General features: G+C 42.8%; 1 protein-coding gene across 5 annotated transcripts in view; it reads left to right on the forward strand.

Annotated features, from left to right (window-relative positions):
* nav3 (neuron navigator 3) overlaps window positions 1-25,062 on the forward strand; it is a 375,602-nt gene that overhangs the window by 174,206 nt on the left and 176,334 nt on the right. For 2 of the 5 annotated variants that reach the window (XM_046072611.1, XM_046072612.1), the window contains exon 1: window positions 942-1,406. The exons of the other annotated variants lie outside the window; for them this stretch is intronic. In XM_046072611.1, coding sequence (XP_045928567.1) covers window positions 1,149-1,406 — 258 coding nt within the window. In that variant the 5' untranslated portion in view covers window positions 942-1,148. Of the gene's footprint in view, window positions 1-941; window positions 1,407-25,062 lie in introns of those variants that run through there. 5 annotated transcript variants of the gene reach the window in all.

Genomic DNA, 25,062 nt, shown 5'->3' on the forward strand with positions numbered 1-25,062 from the left:
CAGGGCTCTGGCAGTGCTCCTCCTGCTCCTCCTTGCACAAAGGCGGAGGTAGCGGTCCTGCTGCTGGGTTGTTGCCCTCCTACGGCCTCCTCCACGTCTCCTGATGTACTGGCCTGTCTCCTGGTAGCACCTCCATGCTCTGGACACTACGCTGACAGACACAGCAAGTGAACAAAATGCCAAATATATTCTGCAATAGATTTGCACTGATAAGGCTGTACATGCTTCTTTGTTTCTGTTCAGGTAGAATAAAGACAGAGGGAAAGACAGTAGGCGAGACAGAATACACTACAGTCTAAGGCAAAGACAAACCACTAGAACATCAAGCTCAGCAGTAGAAACCAGTTGAGCAACAACAAAACTTGCCCTCACCATAAAAACTACATTTAAAAAGTTTCTTACAAAGACAGCTCCATCCACTTCCTGCAGCTCTTCACACCAGAATTCTCCTTTTCTTATTTCAACCCTCAAATAGTCTTTTTTTAATTTCCTTCTTATGTAGAAGAGCTTTTCCCATCTCACAGTTTCACTAATTCTCTCATCAAAGCGAGGGTCAGCTCCAGATGTAGACGGAGGGAGTGAGTCTATTTCTAGTGTTCAGTGTTTGCGTGAGGAGAGAGAGAGAGAGGGACGGAGAAAGAGAGCTGTTGTGACAGTTGTGCTGGGGAGCACTGAACACACACAGGCACATACACACCGAGCCAGGTCTCAGTAATCACGGTTTTGCCGAGTGGTGGTTATACCTTCCAGTGGAGTTCACGCCCTCTTGAACTGTTTTGGCTGACTTTGTGGTACACTTCTAACAGTGAGAGAGAGAGGGGGGGGGGAGTGAGGGAAGGGGAGGGAGCAGTGTGCTTGTGGGAGGAGAAGGAGGAGGGAGTGACCGGGAGGAAGGAGAAGCTTTCTCAGTTTCTGTGAGTCCTGCTTGCTGTAGGCTGCAGAATGAACGCAGTTGCTTTCCTCTCGGTCTGAGAGGCAGCTGCTTTTTTTTCTTTTTCTTTAATTTATTTATTTTTTTAGTTTGTTCTTCCTTTCCTGTGCCAGACATCAGTAGGAATCACTGCAGTTTTTTTTTCCTCTTTTACTCACGGTTCTTTTTGGACCTCCCTCCCACTCTTGTGTTATTATTTTTGTGCCTGGGAAGTACCATGCCGGTGGTTGGCGTAGCCTCCAAGCTCAGGCAACCCTCCGCGGTGGGCACCAAGCCAGTGCATACTGCCCTCCCCATCCCCAGTGCGGTCAGGGCAGCCACTTCACAGGGCTACATGGCCAGGCAGCAGGAGTTCAGGACAGGTGAGGGCGCCCCGAGGCTCTCCTGCCAGCTGTCAATCAAGTCTGAGTACCAACAGGAGAGTACGGCTGAAGGCAAGTCCAGAGCTGCGACGGAGGAGAGCAAGATCTGCAAGGTTGGTGGAAGTGGACAGACTCCTGCCATGTGTCTGTTTAGTTCATCTGTGTGTGCAGGCAGCATAGTGACACTCCACAGGTGTCAGGGATGAAAGAGCCAACCGCATCAGGCCTGTCAGGCTTGCTCTCTTTTTCAGTGTCTGTCATGCTCTTTCCCCATCTTGGTTTGAGCAGGTGTCTGTCTAGCTCTGAAACAGAGTTCAAGCACACGGCGGTGAGTCATGTGTGCTATGGTGGGATGATGTCGCTGCTTTTGGTCATCAACTAAGAGGGGAAACTAGATGAGTAATACACTGTCAGTGTATTACCTCATCCTGCTGCCCATTCAGTCTGCACATAATTTAGTAATCAGTGTGTGTGTATGTGTGTTACAGGGGGAGAGAGGAGAGTTTAGGGTTTTGATTGTGTGTTTTGAAGTATATAGTCAAGACTATTAAGATCCCTACCTGGGAAGTGAACCGTGGCTGCTTCTCTATGGAGAGGAAAACTAATACAAGGGTAATAGGTGCTACCTGAGAAGCCCCAAAGATTATGGGAACATGGTCTGAATACACTCTTTTTCCGTGGTTTTCTCCCCATTCTGTCTCCCATGCAGGGTAATATTTCAGATTATCTCAGAAGAGCATATTCTTAATACCCCCAACAGTGTCAAAATGTTGCAGATGGTTTAATGGACGCTCAGAGATCATTGTTAAGTGGTTCACCATACTAAACTCAGGCTGTGCCAAGTTCTTTCCTCTTTGCAGAAATGTTTGGCTCGGTTTCTCAGGCTGCAACAGAGAAGGCGGGGTCGGTCCGTCCTAAGGAGGAAGGAGTTTTCAAAAGTCCCCGCCAAATAGTTTCAGCAGCGCCTCAGCCCGTCCCACATCCAGAACTGTCAGAGCACAACTGAACTTTTCCTGTTTGGCCAGTTGATCCCTCCTTCTCCCCACACTGTCTCTTTCTACTGTTGCAAGGCTTCTTAACAGAGACAAAAAAAAAGTGGAAAGGCTCTGGTTTTCAGACTTTTGAAACTGAACAAAGCTGCAGATTTTCCTCGTGACCTAGAGGAAACGTGGGCAGGAGACATCAAAGCGCAGGTCAGCGTTCCCCTGCTTCTAAATCCGCCCAGTGCGTCCATGAGTCCAGACTGCCTGCAGGGTGAATGGGGGTGGGGGGGGTTGTTCATCATTAACCTGCTGCTGAAGTTGTCAGTTGTTAACACAACTGGGTTCCTAAAATCTCCTGCTTGGCCCATTAAAAGTAGCTCTTACATTCTTTGTGATTTTCCTTTATCTGAGTTTGAAGAAGAGGAAGTTGAAAGCTGATTTGATTTGTGTCAGCATCTATCTCCCATCATATTCACAGGTCCCACCCCACACCTTCCTTACTTTATTTATTTAGCACTTACTTTATTTATTTATTTAGCATTATCTTCAAGCTCTTTTCGAGCAGAAATGCTGCAAGTGTGCTATGGCTCTGACCCTTGCCTTCCCTTTCGTTGGTGGTTTATAAGATTTGAGCCCTGTTCTAGTGTTCCTATGGATACAGCATCAGTTACTTGAAATGTACAATCAGTGCACCATACTATATTCCCTGTCCTCGGGAAGCTCATAGGCAGGCAGAACTTTCTTGCCTGCCCCAGCCTGTCGGTGTGGGTGAGGAATTGGTGGTATGGAGGGGGTAATTAGTCTGTCTAATTGTGTTGTGTAGTCCCTTAAGAGCTTTACTCTACAGGCTTTCAGAGGAAAAAAGGGAGAGAAGGTGGAGTAAATGCTGTCGTTACTCCTTCATATTAACCAACACTCATTGTTAGGTTTGGAGAGTCCTATTATCAAGCAGGATCAAGCGTAGGACTGTGTGGATGTGTGTGTGTCCCCCCCCCCGTATATACAATAGTGGCAGCATGTGTTGGCTTGTTTGCTCGCAGTTAAACATATCCTAACCTGGGTGGTGTTTGCCAAAGTTGGAAAGATTTTTTAAAAGTTTTTATTCATAGGATTTTAATTACTTGGTGGTGGTGAAAAGTTCCACCTGTCTGCTCAAAAAAGAAGTTAATCAAAAGAGTATTCGACCCGTGACGCATTTATTATTACCTCTGTGTTGTTCTGTTGTGGCTGTCGTGCGGAACAACATGCAGTCAGCGTAACTGTGAAATAAGATTGGAACTCCTAGATTACCTACGTTATAAGCATCCAGAGGTGCAAGAGTCAGCATCATGTTACCCTGACAATATTTCTGCTCCTGCAGAATTGAACATGACACATTTGCAAGGAAAAATAAATAAGAGGTTTAAGCGCTGAGCACAGAAGTAGATGGAACATTTTTCTTTGGTGTTGTGTTTGCAGAAGACAGCAGCTCTGGTGGTGTTTTGAGCAAAGCCAAGGTAGAAGCCCACTTCTTCCATGGTGGAAGATGTGTCACTTCTTATTGTGCTATCAACAGCGAAGAATGATTACCATGACTTTTTACTGCATTTACTTTTTATACTAATTAAATTTGATTCTAGCCACTAGTATGAGGGAGTTAACTTCTTCAACATGTTCTACATATCCAAACATATCTATAGTTATAATTATTGCAAATGGGAACCTTGGTGTTTTTGCCATAAGGACAATTGGTTAACATGAAATCACAAGTACAGCCTATAGATACAGATAGGTAGCTAGCTTACCACAAACTAACATGTACAAGGTGCTTTACTCCATAATGAGGGACACCTCAAACAATTCTTCTATAGTACTGTGTGATAGTAGCTTGAATGTGACGCTAACAAACTTTGCTTTGTTTAAGTTTGGTCTGTGTATTTGCTGCCTGTGTGTCTACAAGTTCCCCGGCTAACGCGCTGTACATGACTGATCCATGTCCATGTTGCGCAGCTCTCACAAACACTAGCAGGTGGCAGCGTAAGCCTCAAGTTTCCTTTGCGTTGGTGTGCAACACCTGTGCTCTTCCGAGGCCTCCCATCTTAATCCATCTATAAGATTTTGGGCTGTCAAGGACTCCCGTTTCCCCTCCATGATGGAGACAAGAACAAGGCGAAGCGTTTGCTCTTCCTGTTGTACTCACTGCTGACAGTTCACATCAGTCACTGCCTCTGGCACTGCGGGATGACGAGCTGGAATGAAGAGCTTATCTGAGTCGACTGGGCTTTAATGAAGTGTCAGCGCCACCACCACTGATAGGGAATAATCTTGTGCATCAAGAGTTTTGGCAGCTGTCCAAATCACATTGCTCTGGGACTTATTTAGGGGTAATTTGGAGTTCTTTTTTTAAGGTGGAACTGAAGATTTCACCCCAACTTTTTACTAAATCTATAGTGTAGAAGAAGAACAGATGATTGGATTCACTGTTATTCATCCTTGAAGAACTGTGTGGGTGTTTATGGGATTTACCTAAAGTTATGTTTGTTCACATTCAAAGTAATGACGTTCCAGCGACAAGCTCAGTTTTTTTCAAACAGAGTTTTTTTACAAATACAATAGCTGTACACCTGTAAAGTACTATAACCAGTACATACAATACAAGTGCCTACTGTAAACCGGTTCTAAAGTTTTCTTTCTCTGCTGTCAGTCTACACTGACATGCCCTCTCTTGTGTCAACAGTAATAGAGCCATACCTTATGTGATGAATGTGTCTTTATCTTAGAAATGCACCTTATTGTATGCACACATTGTGAACGTTGCAGGCTGCTGTTTTAGTGGCCTCTGATGTGAGTGAAATGTTATTCCGGAATGTTGCTCCTCGAGAAAATGTACACAAGTGTTTGCCCGGAAGTGTGGATGAGTGCCAGACACACTCAGCCACTTAGAGAACAAAATACATCCTGTTGATTCTCTTTGTGTGTGTGTGTGTGTGCGTGTGTGTGAGGAGAATAATCAGGGTCTGTTGTTGCATATTTTTCTTGTTCGGTGCATCTCCTGCCCTGACCTGATAATACTCTAGGCAACAACATGGGTGGGTTCAAAGTAGGAAAGTAAGGTGGAATGCCTCAGGGAATAATGTCGGGGTCCGGTGAGTTTGAGTGAGCAAGTAGAATGTAAACAAACCTCTGCTTCCCTCTTTCTCTGGGTGGGCCTGACGCTGTCTGTTTCCCTTGTCCTCTTTCTCTCTCCTTTTAAATTTTTTATCACCTTTTCTTCTCTTTTTCTGCCGGGTTTGCATGCAGGGTTTTCACACTGCCGTGGTTGCATTTGCATGCACGCAATATTTCAATTATTGCTAACACTCCGTTAAGCAATCAAGCCATTTACAGGCTTTTTTGATCAATATCTCCCCATTTTTTCAGGTTATGTTGTATGTATAATTATATACATATATATTAACCATTAATGACACAAATAAACATACATAGACTTGCACGACTTCCACGTAGGCAACCATTAGAGTTGAATGTAGCCTCTATTATTTGTGTGAAAACACATTTTGTACATAACACTAAACACGCTGCTTATATATATTTACATGCATAAAAAAAAGTTGCACATAGTACTACCAACACTGTCACTATAATCATCAACATTTACATTTATTAGCTCTATGACTGTGACATTTGCATCTGTTATTAACATTTGGAGGGATATAAAGGAAGAACATGAAAAGGAAACTTTTGGAATATTTGATCATTTGTCAGTCATCACAATCTTAGATAACCACAGTTTTATCGGTGATGATGCATTTATGGTTTTGTCCGGCACATCAGTGGTCAAAGCGTGCTCTGGTTGTCTTCCTGGCTCTCACTCAGCTCTCGCTCGTCCCCCTCGAGTGACTCTGACACTGCTGAAACAACAGAGAGAATAGAGGGAGCGGGAGGGGGCCAACTTGTTCCAGCAGAGGGAGGGGTTTGGGGGAAGGTTCAATAGGATGGCTTGTGGAGGGTGTCTGAATTTGTCCTAGTCATGGGTGGTCTGGCTCGCCGTGTGCCGGACTCCATATCTGGAAGAGAAGTTGTCGTTGTGAGGGAGGTGTGAATGCTAACGAGCAGAAAAAGCAGTCTACTTTTTTTCCCCAGCCAACAAGGTCAGGCAGTGGTCTTTAAAATACACTGTGATGGTACTAGAGTGGTTGGTAGGCTCTCATTGATTGTAAATTGCATTCTTGGAAAGGGAACCACAACTTCTTCAACTTCAGTATAGAATGACATGAGAATTGACTTAAAAATTGCCTTGGTTGAAACCGCTGACACGCATAACAAAAGGATGCAGGCCAAGTTTGTTGCTGCAGTTTTTGCCATGATCTCCATGTTCTTGCCGCTGCTCTGCAGGAGCTTGTCCTTGCAATTTTATTGGCATTTTCAGTATGAAGGTCAACAGTCTGTGGTCTGTTCAACAAATTAGAAATAATGTGCTAACAGAGGAGTCCAACCCAGCACACTTGGCCTGATCCAAGTTGGAAACATGACAATGACTTTTGGTCCAACACGTGATTTTGAACCATAAGATTATCAAATTAAACCAAGAAATGTATAAAATCAGATTAGGTTAACATGTGTTGCAGCTGAACAACTACCTCTAATGTGATTCACTCACATTTTCTGCAGTTGTCTGTCCACTTCTGCATCATTCCCCAACACTTTCCTTAATGACCCCTGGGTCAAAATTGGGAAAATATTTCAGACATTATTATTCTTTCCAGTGGTCTCTCTACCTCCTTCTCCGTTTGCTTTTTGTCTTGCACACAGTATTGCCTTTCGTGCCGCGGGGAGTCTGCTGTCGGCCGCGGTGTTTAAATCTTGGAGTGAGAACACACAGTGTTCTGGTGTTTACAGTGCAGCCACACCGGTTAAAAATACCCTCCCCTGGAAGTACAGTCACAGTGTTCACTCCAAAACACCAAGAAAAATAAGACGCTGTGCAAAACAAGTACATGTACATGGGTACAGCAGTGAAATTCCATGTTGGCTGAGGCGTGATTCTTGTATGGATTAGTCAATACTGCCACTTTTTTAACGACAGTGAAGATTACCCAGAGTTAGTGCTTTTAGAAATTCACTGCCTTGCTCAAGCACAGTTAGCCAGGATGGACTTTTGCCTTAAAAGTGGCTTGCACCTGGGTCTCCGCACAATCTCTCTGACCACAAGGGTTCCATAATTCAACAAATAACAGAGATTAAAGAGAACAAAGCCTCCCCCTGCCCTGTTATTGTCTCATCATATTTTGAGGTTTTTCTCTGTGATGCTCATAAGTCTGTTTTGTGTGTGAGGCATCGTGAGGCTGACTGGATGCAGGAAAATGTGCGTGTGGAAGAAAGTTACCCTGCTCTCATGCAGAGGCTGGTATTGCACTAGAACATGCATACATACACACACAAACACACACGTGTGCACAGACTTGCTCCAGGCCTTCTGCTAGTTCAAAGGTAGGCTGGCTAAATGATCCAAGAGAGGGATGGTTCACTCGTTTGTTGTTTAATGATGAAAAAGAAGAAACGCACACATGCAGAAGAAGCATGCATTTGAGACGGAAACCTTTTTACGTATTCCCTGTCATCTATCTGATCCTGTTATTTATGTTTACTTTAGCAGGACATGTGACTGTAGATGGAGATTGGTGTTGCAGGATACAAGCCTGGAGAAGCTTTAATCTAGGTTTAGGTCTAGGTTTTGCTGTCCCTTCTTGTTGAAAGTGACAAGAAATTATCGGGTAACTAGGTGGACATAGAGAACAAAAAATCTAATTGTATCACAAACAAGCAAACACACAATTAAGCTGAGGGCAAGTAATATTCCAGAATAGGAGTTCTGGTTTGTTTCAGGGTTCCCTTGGCTGCATTGTGTAGTCTGCCATTTGCACTGTACCTCAATCTGACCATGTTCACATCATTATACTTTGCTTTTTCTCTGTAGAGTTACAGTATGACGTGTCCAGCGGTAAAAGGTCCTTATAAATTGAAAGTCAGTTCATCAATCATGTTTAATGGCGAGAGTCTTACCTGAAACTATACTCTTTCTGAATTGTCCTCATGCATGACGCTTCACCCACCTAATGCTCATATAAGGTCAACAGAGAGAGACACTCAAACACACATGGGATGTTTTGAGTGTGTAGCGGTGGCAGATCATCTTTTACCTCCACCTCAGATTTCCTCCATTTGTCTCTCTCCAGCTGTCTGTCAGCAGTCTCTCTGTCTGCTGTGTTTTCTCAGCCGTATTCTCCCCGAATCCCTTCTTTTCACATCTTCCCACCACTTCTTTTTTCCACTCCGTCTCCTGTCACTGTCTTTCTGCTCTTTCCCATTCCCAGCATTCCTCTCTGAGTCCTTCCCTGGCCTCCTTTTCTCATTCTCTCCTGACTGGAGCCTTTCTCGTATTCCACTCCCGCCAACTCACTTACTGGTATTTTCCTTTGACCTCTACCCCCCCCCCCCTCTCTTTGTCATATTCTATTTTTTCTCTCCTTTCCCCCCATCATCTTTTCCTCCCCCTGTCCTTCTCTCTCTCTCTCTCTGTATATCTTTTTCTCTGTGATATTTATAATGAGAAAAGCAGCAGGAGAGAGTTAACACACACCTGGCCCAGTTCTGTCTCTCCAGCTGTCACAGATAACCTTTCCTCTGCTGAACGAATAGGTCTCTCCTCTCTTCTCCTCTCTTCTCTTCTCTTCTCTTCTCTTCTCTTCTCTTCTCTTCTCTTCTCCTCCATAGTTCGTCAATCACTGTTTTATCGTTATCTCTGCAGCGTGTTTAACCATGACCCAGGCAGCTGAAAGGAAACATCTGGGAAAGCCACAACAACCGGTGTCAAAAGTGTCCGACCAAGCATGGACAGGGAGCAAACTTCCTAACGTATCCCATAACACATGCTAACAAGAGCCATCGCTCTGGATGTGTGATGTTTGTAGGCATACATGGAGAATGATTGCTGATGTTATGAGTCAAGCGAGCGGGCTTTGTGGTAGGCTATTGACTCATGGCTCACACAGCAGTGGTGATAGATCACTAACTATCAACATGATTACTGTGTTTCTTGGCACTTGGGAAGAAGAGGGGTGCTCCTTGTGTAACTGTGACTATACAGATTAAATACAGTTAAATGTACATAGACATGTGGGCAAAGAGGGTATTTAGTTTTTTAAAAAGGAGTATAACCGATTTTCACCCAGATTTTATGTCCCCAAGCTTTTAAATAGTTGTTTCCTGTTTTAAGAAAACATTGTCCATCACAATGTAGAGTAAACAAAGTCCCAACAGGCAAAGCACAGAATATGCTTCTGGTCATAGAAAGAGAAAGAGAAAGCAGAAACACAAAAAGCTGCTGCTTTTGCAACATAGTCCTTTAAAGTCATAATTACAATAAAAAATAGAAAAATTGTCAGTATGTTGTAAATAAAAAAAAAATAATGACAGTAATGTTGTAATGCCACAGGTTACTTTTAAAAGTAAAAAACAATGTTAACAAAAAAAGCACTATGTCTTAATTAGTAAAGACACTCAAAAATCTCCTTCATCAGGAGTATGCGGGTATAATTGACCGGCACAGTCTCACTCCTGACTCGTCACATATAGACGCTTGGTCAAGGCCCTTTGGCGTCGGGTTTTAACACCCTGGGTACACCTTTAGCGTCATTTTTAGAAGTTTAAGGCTCCGCAGTCAAGTTAGCAACAGCAAATATGCAACGTCCGGTTAGACTTTCAAAATAAAAGCGTTTCAAAACATCACCATTTTTAAGCGGCACGTTATTATTTGTTATTTACCATCAAAAACTGACGTTACAGTACTTCCCCCACTACGTTTAACTATGACGCTATAGGGATCCCCAGTGCGTTATAAACTAACACCGATGGGTCTTGACCATGAGTCCATATGTGACAAGTTGGGGAGTGAGAACGGGTTGAATTGAAAGTGGACTGGCAAAATAAGAAACAACCCCACAACTGTCATTTCATTCAAATATTGCTAAATCCTGATTCGTGCACAGGTATGTGACTTCACTCATTTCCAAATAAGCTGAACATATTTTATTTAAAACCAATGAGAGCTCAGAGGAAAACCATACAGACATTGTTTGTGTGAAATAACCAAACTGGACAATCATTGGCAGAAAATTGTCTGTTCATGTAGGAGCCCGTCACTCAAAGCAAGAGAATATTTTTAAAGGCATGTAAAATGGGTAATAATAATTATTTCTGATTACACCAAACACCATAATGATATTGCCAGGTTCTCCTACCAGGAGAAATATGGATATAGAATATGAAGGATAGTTGTGTTTTTTAGGGATGGCATCAGCTTGGACATGTTCAAATGTTTGCTAGGCCATGTAGGGAAAAACCTGAGAGATGACTCAGGTTTGCTTCGGTAAAAAAAAAGAAAAAAGACTGCCCTTGAAGTTGGTAGTACCCAGGTGTGAATGTTTGTAACAGTTTGAATGTGAAACAGAGTGCTGCTCTACAGCTACATCAATTCATGGGTTACATTTAAGGGTTGACTGTTGGTTGTTTTTGATAAATAAAGAGAAAACACAAACCAAACCTCAGACGCAGATGGCTGGATGAAAAGCTCGTTCTGGTGGGATACTGGGTGGTGGTTCGTTGCTGTACCCTCCCTTGGCACAAGCTTTTACAGGGCGCTTTACAGAGCGAGCACACATGTTTTTTTGGAGCGGTTAGCCCTCACATTTAGACTCATCATTACCCACAACCAGCATCTATGTTCTCATTATTTTTCCACTTTTTTTTTCAATCCAGACATGTCGGTTTTTCTTATTTTCTGCATTTTGTCTGTGCAAGGCTTATGCAAGGGCCAATAAAATGCCAAATGGAAATCATTACTCTTTCTGATATATTTCTGTATGTTTACTCAGAGCAACAGCACCATGTGAGGGATTTTCTTAGGTGCATTTGGTGGATATTTCATTCAAATTGCTTTTAAGTATTGAATGTGCATGCTTGTTTAATGTTAGTGATCAAACCCCTTACCCTTGCAGTGGATTTACGTTGTCTTAGAAAAGGTCATCAGGTCATCCATTACAGGTGGTAAATTTAGTCAGAAGCAATAAAGAAGGCACGACACAATGAGAAACATCCCTCGGCACATTTATCATGTGAATGAATGTTTTTAGGTTCTTCCATTTGTAGCAAGAACGACTTCCTTGTCTGAAATTCTTAAAAGGGTTATGGTAGAAGGTTTTAAAACCTAAGAGAGTTTAATTATGCATGCAATGCAATGTAAGGTGAATGGAGAAGGAAAATTCTGAAATGTAAGACAGCTGTCAGTTGGCCTTTCTGATGTTATCCTGGCAGTGTTGGTGCGATGCTGGACACACTGAGAGACAGCTCTCGGAGATTTACAGTTACGGAAAGATCATGCAGGTCGAGGCAGACTCAGTGATCCAAATGTAGTCATGAGGTCATATGCTGACTCAGTGGTGCGTGACCCCCTCCAGCCTCTGGCCTGTCTGTAGAGCATTGTGGCAGCATTTGATGTGTCCATGGCCTTTTGGTAACAGTAAATTGAGTGTGAAACTGCATGTTGCAAAGCTGCAACTGGAGCCTTGTGGGTGCGTGTCTATGTCTGTGTGTCTGTGTCAATAAAAATGAAGTGAAATGAGGTCTTTTACAGTAATATAAATTACAAAGCAGTTTTTCAGTAGTAGGCGGCTTGGTGGTTGAGTTTTTAATGGTGCTGTCTCACAGTAAGAGGAATTTGGACTTGATTTTTGGCCTTAGCTCTTTCTGTATGTGGTTTACGTGTTCACACCTTGTTCAAGTATGTTGCCTCCCACAGTTTATAGACATGTAAATTAAGTGTATTGGAGAGACGGTTTCACCCATACGTATGATTATACATCACACTTAATGACAATCTACTTTATGCTGGGTTTCACACAGACCCACCGCAACCTGGATTAGGAAAAGGCTTACTGAAAAACTGAATGAGTGATGATTTTTAGTACCCCATTCTCTTCTTTGACCATATATGAGGTCTTCACTCCATGTTTTGGAAAGCCTAATAGAGAGTCTAAATGAGCTGCATCTATCCCACTGTGGCTCACCATTTTCTATTGATAAAGCTGTTCTACTGCCATTCTGCTGAATCTTTATTTTGCTCTTCCTATGGGCTGCAGGTGGGCCTCTTTTCCATCAAAGTGCAAAGCACCTCTCCATTATAAAAATTCATCACAACCTTAGTACTGCTGCCATTCTACTGTATTATGTTTGCCTATAAAGTGTGTTAACTCTGCCATTAATGAATGCTGAACATAAACTACTGGCCCTTGACAACGTCTCCAGAGATGGGGGGGTTGAAGTCTAACTCCACCCTCCCCTTTCGCTTTCACTTTTCCCTCTCCCTCCATTGGCCTCCTCACAGGGCCAACAAAGCTCTGCTGTTTTGGCCGGAGCAAGTTTTCTCACAGGATAAGTCTCCTGACACACACTGGCGTTTGGTTTTATTTACTGGCTGCTGTTGTTGTTGCTCCCACGTGAAATCTCGTACCCTCTTTTAACAACCCTGCATGGGTTTTTTTTGTTGATACATCCTCTGAGGCTTTTTTGGAGCTCAGCTCATTTCCTCTCCCAACCTAAGCGGCCTTGATTGTTGTCACTTAAACAAGCAATGGTTTTGTTGAATTGAATCTGCACGAGACATTGCCAAAGCTTACACCCGATGGGAGCATGTTAATCTGTGCCAAACAAGGGACAGTTTCTTCTGAATTGCTGTTGTTGAATAGCACTCAAGGCTCAAATTTTTCTGCATAATCGTCTTTAACGTAAAGGAGAGGTGTATTACACACAAAGAGAATCTTTACTTCTGTCAACATTTGAAAGTGTTTGGCACAATGCATACATACTTTAGGTTTGAGGGTTCTGCTCATACATTACCCTGTAAGGGAGATTTGTCCAGAAGCCTTGGGCAGATGAGGAAACATCTTCTCTCATAATCCCTTAATGATATGGAAGGACTGTCAGCCATCTTGGACTGAAGAGACTCGTTACTGGAGTCATAATGAGAGGACAAGAGGTTCCTTGTAGCAGCAACCAGGGTTCACATGCTGACGGGCCGCTTGCCAACAGCTTGTCCGACCAAAGTCAGCTGCCCCTTCAGAGATATAAGACAAGAGGCTTTTATATTGCCCTACACTACTCTTCACTGCAGATGTCTTATAGGGATGCGCAAAGTTAAGCATGAAGCCTTTCCTCAATAAAGGTCCCTGGTTGGATTTAGACATTATGGGCTATCCAACCAGGGACCTTAAACCTCAGGACACACAGTAGCACAGAGAGATGTAAGATAATAGTAATGGCAATGATAATAATGCAAATATCAATAAAGTAAGAATGACAGATTGTTGCAGCGGATGTCGAGCAGGTACATGGGGGCATTAGATGGCTTGCAATCATATATCCAAACCGTACCACTCAGGACGCAGAAACACCTGCTGAAAGCAACAGAAGGGGCGTGGAAAAGGACAAGAAAGCACAAAAATTTGGGAGTGGGAAGATGTCATGTTAGTAATGTGGATAATTGGAAAATAATGCATACAGATGGAGAGGGAAGAAGGAAAGGGATAGAAGGAATGAGTCGAGAGGATATGATTCATGTGGAGAGGCTGATGCAAGGTAATTCATGAAAAGATGAGTTGCCAATGTCCCAAGCTGGCGTGTGACTCTTCGAACCCTTGAGGAACCTGGAAGTACAATGGTTGAAAACATTCAGGCAAAGCGATGGCCACTCAGAAAAGGGTGAGTGAGTGACACTACTGTTTCTTTTACTATTCAGTGTTTATTCAAAAAAGATGTGGATGGTAGGAGTTAACTTGCCTCTGGATTGGAAGCAGATGCAGCCACATCATTCAGGTTTAAAAACTTAATCACTCTCTGCATCTGGCTCCCTATTCTTGGCCTTGTGGAGAGAACAGCTGAAGGTAGGATACCTAGAGAGTGGGGGTTTGAGGATGTTGAGGAAGGAAATCGGAGGGTGGGAAGGAAAAGTGTGAGCCTAAAGGGAGATAAGAAATAGTGGTAGTTGTGTCAGGGACAATGCCATGCACCATGATTTAAGCAGCTAAATATTACTCTGTAGGTTACAGTTGGAGTCAAGCCATTTGAATTAAGTTGTGAAAGGGCGTGAGAGGAGAAGAAGGAGGAAAGGAAGTGGGAGAAGGGTGGCGTTCTAAGAGTATATGCCAGGCTGATCTTATGGGATGGGGAGGTGGATGCAATGTGGACCAGGGGCAGATTTTGGACCACAACATCCAAGCTTATATTTTGTCAGTGAGGATTCAAAGTCACCTCCACATGATCTGCCTAAAGCGAAAGCAAATTTATGGTGACCCTTCTTGGGAAATGACAATTGGGAACAACTGACTTGGAGCATATTCCTTTTTGTCCAACATTTTATGGTCCACTGCCTGCCAATGAATCCATCTATCTATCCATAGAGTGAATCACACAGGAGCATCTGAATGACTGAATGTGAGTAGGTTTATGGAAGTGAGGAGACCAGCATCGCCCACTCCTTGCTGTCATCAGATCGGCACTGGCTGATATTAATTTCCGTGAGCTTGACAGGGGCCATTAGTCTTGGGGAGGAGGCTTGAGTTACGGCGTTTAGGGGGTAAGGATCCTCTGGTGCGAGCAGCAGTATATACACTATGTGTTATACAATAGCCCAGACCACAGAGAGGAGGAGCGGGATAGAGAGAGAAGCTGTTGGACAGACATTATTAGAAGTGTAGGAAAGATAAAATGTTTTTCTTAGCCAGTCCTCCTCGCATACTGGCTGAAACTAAAAGATAGCGACCAGCAGATCTGAGGCAGGCTGATTAAATTTGCCTAGACCACGAGGTCCGATCTTTGTGCTGACCGTGTTGTTCACCAGGATGTTTGAGTTCTCCTTGTGATGAGTGTGATTCTCCCCAGATGTGTGGAATGAGCAGGGGGAGGAAGGGCTGGTCTCAGTGGGGCTTCTGGCTGTCTGCTGGTCAATCTCGTACATTGTTTTCCCGGTACACAGAGTGAGAGATAGGCCTTTGGGTTGAAAGGTAATGTCCTCTCCCACAACCACCAAACCTCCACGCAATGACTGATATCTGGGTCAGTCCAGCCGTGGTAACACTCCCACCCAGCAATCTCTCCCTCTCAGAGATGTATTCCATCTGTTGATGGAATACATCGAGTACAGTGGGTGTTCAACAGAATTGACTTGGCTAATTGGTACTGACAAACTGGAAGGAAGGCTTGACATAAAGGTCCAGGGCTAAACTGAACAAAATGTCCGTTGCTCTGACCTGACACAGACAGAGTTTGGGTGAGAAGGAATGGAAAACCTAAGGTGTGTGGTGGTAAAACTTTTTTCTGTTAAATGACTATTCAGCTTCAGCCTCCAAGAAGACATTTTTCACCACCACTTTGCATTGAGGACTTCCTACAACACCTTGCTAATAGCTGAGGTGAAGGTAAAGTGTGATACCAGATGCAAGATGATTGGCACAAGAAACAAGTTGTCCAGTTACTTTTCATAGATTTCAGGTGAGGGCTTAATATACGTGATGCTATTATTTTAAAATGTAAATTTGTTTCAAACAGACAGGAAAGTTAAGCTTTATGGTTGCTGCAGGTTTTCTGGTTGGAAAATGTTTGCAGCTTTTACCTTTTATATACTCCATGCTACCAATTATCATGCATACATACGTATTTGTGCATTTGCATGTGTGTGAAATAAAATGTTTGTGTGCATTTGTATGTTGTTTGTGAGTGCACTGAGTAGATTGTGAGTGTGTGTAAAAGAGAGAGGAATGTTTGCCTTTATGTGTGGCTATGTGTGAGCCTTGTTTTCCCAGGTCTCCACTCCAGAGTAGCACTTGGAGCTGAAAGTCCCGGCTGTAACACTTTAATAGCAGAGTTGTTTACTCTTTATATCAACCCACTTCAGCCCCATTTTTGGAAAGTTCCTCTGTGTTTGGAAGCAGCATGTAGACATTTTTACAGCTTACTATGCTCAACACCATCTTGCTAACGGATTTTATGGCCCAATGGTTCTAGAGTATGTGTTTTTATAATAACTTGCAGGTGCAATCAAACTTTGGAAAGTCAGGACAGCCAAATCCTTGATCATAGCGCTTGCTTCTTCAACAGGTTGCTGAATGTGTATGTCTATACTGTGTATGTATGCTGATGTTGCAATAGTTCCATTTCTTGTACAGTGTAGCCTTTGAGTGCTAGCTCCAGATGTTGCAATCCTGCTCAGCTATTTTTTGCAGGAGATTATAAATTACTTTGTCATGTAAAAAATAATTAAGAAAGAAGAAGAAGTTTTATATTAGACAGAACAGTGTCTTTAGTCAGAATTTGTGTATCTGCAGGCTAATATCCAGTCATTATTGCAAAATAAGCTTCCACTGGTTATGTCAAAAAGTGTTTATGACATAATGACCAGCTTGCTATGTATTAGTCTACATACATATATATACAGTAGCTGCTGCAGATAAATCTTAACTTGAACCACAACTACTGATCAAAAGGCTAGGTGCAAACATTCGAAAGGATTTGCAGCTTATCTCATTTAACATCTGACATTTTCACAGACATCCTAGTAAAAATGTCAAAGCAGCACCTTGCAGCACAGTTGGATCATACTGTTGTGTTAGCACGGGTAGCCCCGCTGGGAACAAGATCGCAAACCCTGGCAGTGACTTCCACAGGGAATTTGTTTGCTTTATCTACAGAGCAACATATGACAGTTTGCCCAGAAGGTATTACTGTATGCATTGTATTAATATCGCAGCTGCACACAGCCATGAAGGCTTCACCAACACTACAATTATTCTGCTCAAGCCTGAAGGGGAAAGTGCCATTACAATATGATGATTAAAGGTGATCCGTGCTTGCCAGGAAGTTGACATTTTCAATATTTGGCTGCAGCAACAGGCCTTGCATTGCACGCACTCTGAAACTTTTCATCTTGTGTCGGGGTAACGGTTCCAAATGGAGCAGTGTGGGAACTTGACTCTGAAGTCTGTGATGGGAGGAAAAACTGATCAGTTTGATAGGGTTTGTGTGTGTGTGTGTGTGTGTGTGTGTGTTGCCTCATGGTGTTTACAACTGTTATATTCCAGAAGTAAAACCAACCGACTAACTGGGAGGAATCTTGAACAATAAAAGATGCATTATGAAGATCTCTTTTTGCATGAAAGTGAAATTTTGTTTTCCTTGTAGTATTTCAGAGTACTGTAGTTTGACAAATATATCGGATTAGTGTTAAAAGCTGGTATTTAAAATAGTGTTGCAGGGGTTGTCTCAAAGGAACGAACCTGTGCGTCAAACCTGGGTTTAATTCATCAGAATAAATACATCTGAATGAATGAAAACTATATAAGCAATGTTTAACATTATTAAGTGTTAGCATTAGTTGTAGATGTCACCATCATGGAGAGACAAGGTGGTAAGAGGAAAGAGGGACACTTTAACCTAAATGAGTAATTTTGTCAGCAGACAGTCAGTGTATCAAGAGGTGGGGGAAACATTAGGAGGGAATTATGGGTACATTTTCCACCGCTGTCCTCAAATCTGCCAAGCCCAAACACCGACCTGAGACAGCAGCCAGCTTACTTAGTGGCTGCACTCTGTCTGTCCTCAGCATAAGACACTTCAGCTAATGTTTTGGGCTGGAGCATTAGCCGCACTGGGTGAAAATATGTTTGCCTTGGAGGTGGCAGTAGAGCCGGTGAGCACTGCCATCCATGTCAAGTGGTACACCGTATAATCCCGTCCAGAGCGAACTTGGACGCCTAACGTGAGGAATTACATCTGCGGTTGTTTCAACACGAGCCTGAAGTGGTCGGCCCAGAGGCAATATCCCATCCAGAGGTCAGAAGGGGTGTAATTAGGGGAAATCTGTTTAAATATTTTAACATATTTATTGATGCTCTGTGACATGTGGAATTATGCCCCTATTGCGTCAGGACTGCACAGGCTTCCCAGTAAGTTCTCTTTAGCGGCGAGCCTCCATCTGTCCTCACTGGAAAAATCGCATGGTCTCCATCAGTAAAGCCGACTGTCCGCACGTTTTTTCTGTATCAATACTCTTTGCAGGCTTTGATAAGTCACGCTCACCCTGAGGCAGTTGGGAGTCGGCGTTGCTTCCATTTTTTGCCCACTGGCATCCCGTCAACACTCTCCTCTTTAGCTTTTAACGTTCTCCTCTCTTTCTTTCTCTGTTTGTCCTCCACTCCACCTTCACTTTCCACCACACAACCGTCATCGCACACGCACGCACACACTTTCCACAGCTAGTCTCTTCACTGAATCGCTGAAGCTTTGAGAAAAAGGCGGTCCAGAGGTCACAGAAGCACTGTGGTTTCAATCTGGGATGGAGAATTTGAATAAAAAAAACTATTTAGTCTGTATTAGTGCTCTTAAGCAAGGCATCGGGCCTGTAAGTCCTCTGCTGGAGCTGCTCAGCAGCCAACAGATGAAGACTTCCAGACATGAAAGAGTGGAACATTGTGAGTATGAAGTCAGGCACTGCTGCAAATGCATGCTAAGTCAACCTTCCCTGGATAAATAAAAACTTTTAAAAAATCCAGATTTAGGTCCAATCTTCCTCACGACCCGCTACAAAAACATTAAGGCCCAAGAGGCACTTTATTGTTGCAACATATTTTTCTCGTAAATTACAAAAATTCAATGGACCTCCTTTTTCAGCGATGTTTTTTAAATTTATCTCTCACGACACAGACACAAAAACACATAACGCTGGGCCTTTCCAAATGTCTGGAACTTAGAATGCTCAGTAGATCATAAAAACTCAAGGGTGGTCGCCTGCGCTGTGCACTGTGCACACAGGCCAGGATCAGCTGATAGGGACTGTTTACACCGGTCAGCTGCTGGGAGCCTCAGACCCCTGTGTAGAGCATTGTAAACACTGCGCAAGTTATCTGGAAGTTGTCTCCCCCGCTGTCTGTCCACAACATTGACCATAAAGCGCTGCTCTCTCATCCTGAATGGGCCTCAGTTGTTAGGGAAGCCTCTGTTTGTGTCTTGTTACCTTCCATTTTGAGACAGAAGCTGGAAATTAGTTAGTAGCTCGTAATTGCAACCTCTGTATGTTCTATCGGACCAGTTCAGAAATATGAGCTGGGAAACATAGACGCCTATAGGAATTTCTTTAACCACTGCCACTAATATATAATGCCAACAATATTTGGGAACATTGGCTAGCTTGACTGAAGTGCACAGTGTGGAATACAGTTACTTTTAGCAATATAAACATGTGATAAATAATGCTGTTTTCTCTTTACAGGTGTTGACGTGAGATTTGAGGAATGCTGGGGTGGAGAATGTTTCCTATTTATGAAGTGAATCATCACTTTAAGTTCAATAGTATTATTCATTTTCAGAAGTCAGACTTTCCAACATTCTGACCAAACGGTTAGAGGAAATACACTCACAGACAAGACACTGTTACTTTGGGAAGGCAGATACATGGAACATTAGCAGCCTTAAGGCCACACTCAATTCAGTGTGCTAAACATGGAACTGAGGCTGTCAGCATGGACCAGAACCACCGAAGTGCTGAAGGAATGGGTGAGAGTATATGAGAGACAATAAGAGAGACAAAGGAAGAAAGAGAGAGGCAGATGTAGGGTTGGTCTTCACACCCTCACACTCCACACATCCTGCAAACACACAAGCTCAAGATGGAGATGTTGGCTTCACTGCTTTTCTATAGTGAAACACATGTTGCTCTTTGTTTTGTGATGGCGCAATGGATAAGATGCCTGCCTTTAGTGTGAGAGACCCTGGTTCAATCCCCCACTGTAACCCCCCCACCATTGTGTCCCTGAGCAAGACCTCTGACATATATAGCAATTGCAAAAGTCGCTTTGGATAAAAGCGTCAGCTAAATGAATCAATGTAATGTAGAAATTAAAAAACACCCGTAGGGCTTTTATAATGCAATATAGACGTATTTTGTACGTATGGTAAAGACCAAGGACTTTTTATTTAGCGTGAACTAGCATGAAGAAGTTAGTCTATCTATTTCCTTTACACAACGCTGTCAATGTCGGAGACCCACCTTCAAATAACTTATAAGCAAGCAAGTGTGGAGCCTAACTAATTAGGATAGTCATGTTAACGTTAGAATACAGCCGGGCTGTCGAGGTTAGCAAGCTGTAGCTGCTATCGATTGCACCCCCAGTAATTCTGTGGGAAACACTGTACTGTGCATTTACAGATGAGGAGAAGAGGATTATCTTAAAGCTAATAAGCCTGTTTCTTCCATGCTGGCATTTCACTGACATGCTGCAACGTAACACTGCCCCCTGACGATCAAATCACCCATCGGTGATCTCAAGTAGCCATGATCAGACGATATGAAAATAGATCGAAAAAAAAAGAAAAGATCGCCCAAGCCTTTGCCTGATTATAGTCTGCTAGCTTGGCTGCTGTGAGTCTTGTTTTTTCATGCCCCTAAGTTTTTTTAGATTGTTGGACACCTTCCGGTAAGTTTGTATTTTCAACACTCTTCCAATTTCTATGTATCCCCTGAACCGGATTAGGATTGGCTGTCTTTTTAAAGGACATCTCAGCGAGGATGATGCTTGCTGACTCTGGTTCCATCCAAGTTTTCAGGTTAGCTAAGAAAGTCTGGCACCATAAATGACTTTGTCGTCACAGCCAGAGGCACATTTCACACAGCGCAGTTTCATAGCAGCATAATAAACAGCAACAGTGACGACTAACTTTTGAGCCCATATCATAAAGCACATGGCACATATTCAGATGTTCTGTGACTTTGCAGACCATTCAAAAAAGTGGCAGCTTTTTTTTCTCTCGCAGGCCTGTTGCAAGGTTCAGGGTTGCAACCCAGTGTCAAAGGGCATTGATTTGTGCAATTTTAATTGGAATATTTGGCAAAGACATCTTGGCATCTGATGTAGGGAGATTGTGCAAAACAAAGTGACCTCTGTTTGATAGCCTTTTCTAGTTTTTCTCTGAGAAGCTGGAGCTGTTTCAGACTGTATCCAGGCATTTCATTAAGCAGTGAGGAAATACAGACCACAGCTCTCCCTCACATGTCTTGATGGATTGTGTTTTTAGGGAGGGTGCTGTGGGGCCAATTTAGATGCGGTCATAATTGTTTCGGTGGTCAGTTTTTATAGTGGGAATGTGAGAGGGCTTTGATTGCCAGTTAGCAGTTATTTTGCATGGAGAGAAATCAACTTTTAACTCTGCTCTCTGACCAGGTCTGATCCGCTTCCCAGTTCAGTTCAGTTCTCACTGAGGAACATTAGTTAGCAGATATGATTTAATAAAAAGAACATTGAAAACATATACCAAATCACAAAATGCCTTACGAACATGAGCTGACGAGACCAGACGGAGAATTAATAGCTGGTTACAGTGCAATAAAACATTACTCATCCATGCATAATATTAAGTTACACACACAAGACTGTGTGAGTTCATATACAAATTAAACAATCATACTTATAGGGAAAATACAGACTGGGAGACTGGGTGTATGTATTGGCTTTAACTAGAGAGGGGGAGAGCATGTGGGGGTTCAACTTTTACCTTTTTTTTAAAACAAGAAATGCCCTCATCACATTAAGGGCGGAATCTAGTTTATTACAACTTAGGTCTTGTTTTATAGATTTGACTATCATTCTTATCAATAATACTGACATTTTTTGCCAAGTAAATTGCTGAGATCTAAGAACATGGGAACATTTGCTGAAAAGATGTGTGATGGGGCAAGAAACACGGTCAGATGAAGAAATAAGTTGTCCTGTCACTGTTGCAATTAGCTTTGTTGTATGCAGCACATTTCATCCAATTTATAATTGGTGGATAACAGGTGTAAACAGATGAATGGTGAGATACAGTTTCTAAGACCCGGGCTCCTCTCTGGTCATTGTTGCACTGGCAACAAAACACTCCCTAAATCTGTCTCAGTGAGGAATGAAAATGTATAATTAAGCTAGTTTCCCCTCCGTCTCAATATCTGTGCTGTGTGGTGGATGATATTTGCACATGCTTATGTGATTCACAAGCTCAGCATTTCATCCTGATAATAGCAGCCTATTTTGTTCTAAGTTACTGCGTGGCTGGAGAAGTCTCCTGTTTAATGTAGTGTTTTCATGTTTCTCAATTGCGCTCTCGTCTCTTAAATCTCCTTTCCACTGGTTGCTCTGATGAAAAAAATCACTTCTGCTTCTCTCTCTCTGTTTTTAATACTTTAGTTTTTTCTTGCTGTTATATATCTTTTGCTCAAGTCCGTTTTATATTGCCTCTTTGTGATTACAGAAGTCTTTCTCACTCTTGAATATACTTGCTTGTAAAGCCACCCTAACCATTTTTTTAGGTTGTCTCACCATTAGAGACAGACATTTTTGTTAAGCATTAGTTTCTGAGCCAAATTAGTACTTTGTAACACTATTTAAGTAATTGCTTAAGACTATTCCATGTTTGAGGGAAAAAAGTGGCCAGTTAAGCACAATGACTTCTTTGTTGAAACCAAGCTGTAGTTCTTTTCTCATAACTGTACGGTAGAGCTTTTTGGGTGTTTGCTGCTGATAACACTGCTCAGCCATCTTGAGAATAGGAGCGTGACTCCAACTGCCTTCATCGGCTACCAACACCACTGAACAATATATAGCTGGTTCAGTGTGTGTTTCAGTATCAGTCTGTATCTAGACATTACCATGGGTGCGTGCGTGCGTGTGTCTGGTGGATTCGCTTCAGCGGCTTTGCTCCAGCAATACAGGAGCTCAGCTCTGCTTTGATGTTGCGAGGTCGAGACCCATCCCAGCAGGAAGCGACAGGAGTAACTCGCCTGTCAGGAGGACCTCGTCCGGCCAGCCAACATCTGTCTGGACTAACAGAGAACACAGACACAAGTGTGTCTGAAGAATAGAGCAATGTTCATCAAGTTAGACCCGGCTGAAAGATAACCTTCTGCCTCACTTTGTTATCAGAGGAGGAAGAAAAGTAAACTGCTGTTGCTCTCTTGCAGACGCATTCAAATACACAACATGTGGAAGGCAAAGTCAAGCATGAATGAAAATCCAAATATTTCGATTTTTATACCATCCTTTTTGCACACTTCAGAAAGAGAAAAGAAGTCAGAGTGTGTGTTGAAGCTGAAACAACTGTATCATTTGTAGTCATCGACTGTGTGTGCATGCCAATGTGATGTCATTGAGTATTTTTCCTCTGGAGCTTCAGTCTGAACACTGCACGCTCTGACAGACAGAGAGCTGTCTGATGTCTCTGTTTGAAGTGACACTGTGATGCTACCTGGGTTTGCAGGCCGTCATTCTCAGCCCAGAGCTCTCAGAAAAGACAGAATGTCTGTTCTGAGAAGAGTCTGGAGGTGTATCTCAAAGACTGCCGTAGCCTCTGGAGTTTGTGTGTGCGCGTGCTTGCATGCTTGCAGATGAAATACAATCATATACCTCTAAGACATCTGGTGTGTGTGTGTGTGTGTGTGTGTGTGTGAGAGAGAGAGAGCGCTAGCAGACAAAATACGATATGCCACAAAGGCAAACATAGCAGTTGAAGCTGTGTGTGCGCTAACAGGTGAAATGAGATATTCTACAAAGACAACCGTGTCACTTGGATTTATGGTATGAGTGTGCTTATATGTGTGCGCTAGCAGACAAAATAAGACACACCTCAAAGACAATCCCGGCGCTTGTTCTTGTTGTTGTGTGAGCGCGCTGGCAGCAAAAGAACCCTGTAAAACCTCAAAGGCAAGCGTAACATTTGTGTGTATCACTTGTGTGTGTGTGTGTGTGTGTGTGTCCGGGGAAGCTGTCGAAGTGTTGACATTCTCCTCTGAAGTCTCCTCCAGTGGTCGGCTTGGGTTCCTAAGAATCAAAATGAAGCCCTCTGATAATAACTGACCCATCCATACCTGTCAGTCCACTTCTGACGCCTCAAACCACCTCACTGCATGGCCTGCCTCCTAGCTTTGAAGTGTCTGTTTCTCTGCGTGTGTGTTTGTTGACCAGATTCCCATCTTGTAACACATAGACACATACTGTCTTTTGCACACTTGACATGCTCTTTCTCTGTGTCTCTAAACAAGTTTGTGTCCACCTCTTTTAAACTTGAGTGGAACCCCCAGGAATTTGAAAAAAAGTTAAATAATATGAAAAGATTGTGTAATGCAACAATTAGGTTGACATTTTTGGTTTTAAGTGAAATATCTTGATAACTATTGGATGTTTTGCCATGACATTTGGTACTGACATAAATGCCCCCGCCCCCCCTTAGGGGGAATTGTGATGAACCTTGGTGACTTTGGTATAACTTTTCATCCAGCGCCATCACTGAGTCAAAATTATAATTTTTTCCAAATTGTTTTATGACCTAATATCTGCAAAAGTAATGAGAATTGGTTATACTTTGTGCTGAGTGGGCTAAACAAAAATAGTGAGCATGTAAAACGTTATACCTGCTTAACATCAGCATGTTAAACATTGTAATTGTGAGCATGTTAGCATGCAGAGAATAACATTTAGCTAAAAAAAAATGCTATGCCAAAGTACGGTCTGACAGAGCAGCTAGCATGGCTGTCGGTTCTTGAACATGTTAATTGTCTACATATAAAGCATGTAATATTTTCACTCCCCAATACATACCTTCCCTGCAACAAGAGCAGCGGTATCAGGTGTGTACATTGCTGCAACCCCCCATTTGATTCCAGATACAAATACTTGTT

Source organism: Micropterus dolomieu, linkage group LG16 (assembly GCF_021292245.1).
Source record: "Micropterus dolomieu isolate WLL.071019.BEF.003 ecotype Adirondacks linkage group LG16, ASM2129224v1, whole genome shotgun sequence".
Lineage (NCBI taxonomy): Eukaryota > Metazoa > Chordata > Actinopteri > Centrarchiformes > Centrarchidae > Micropterus > Micropterus dolomieu.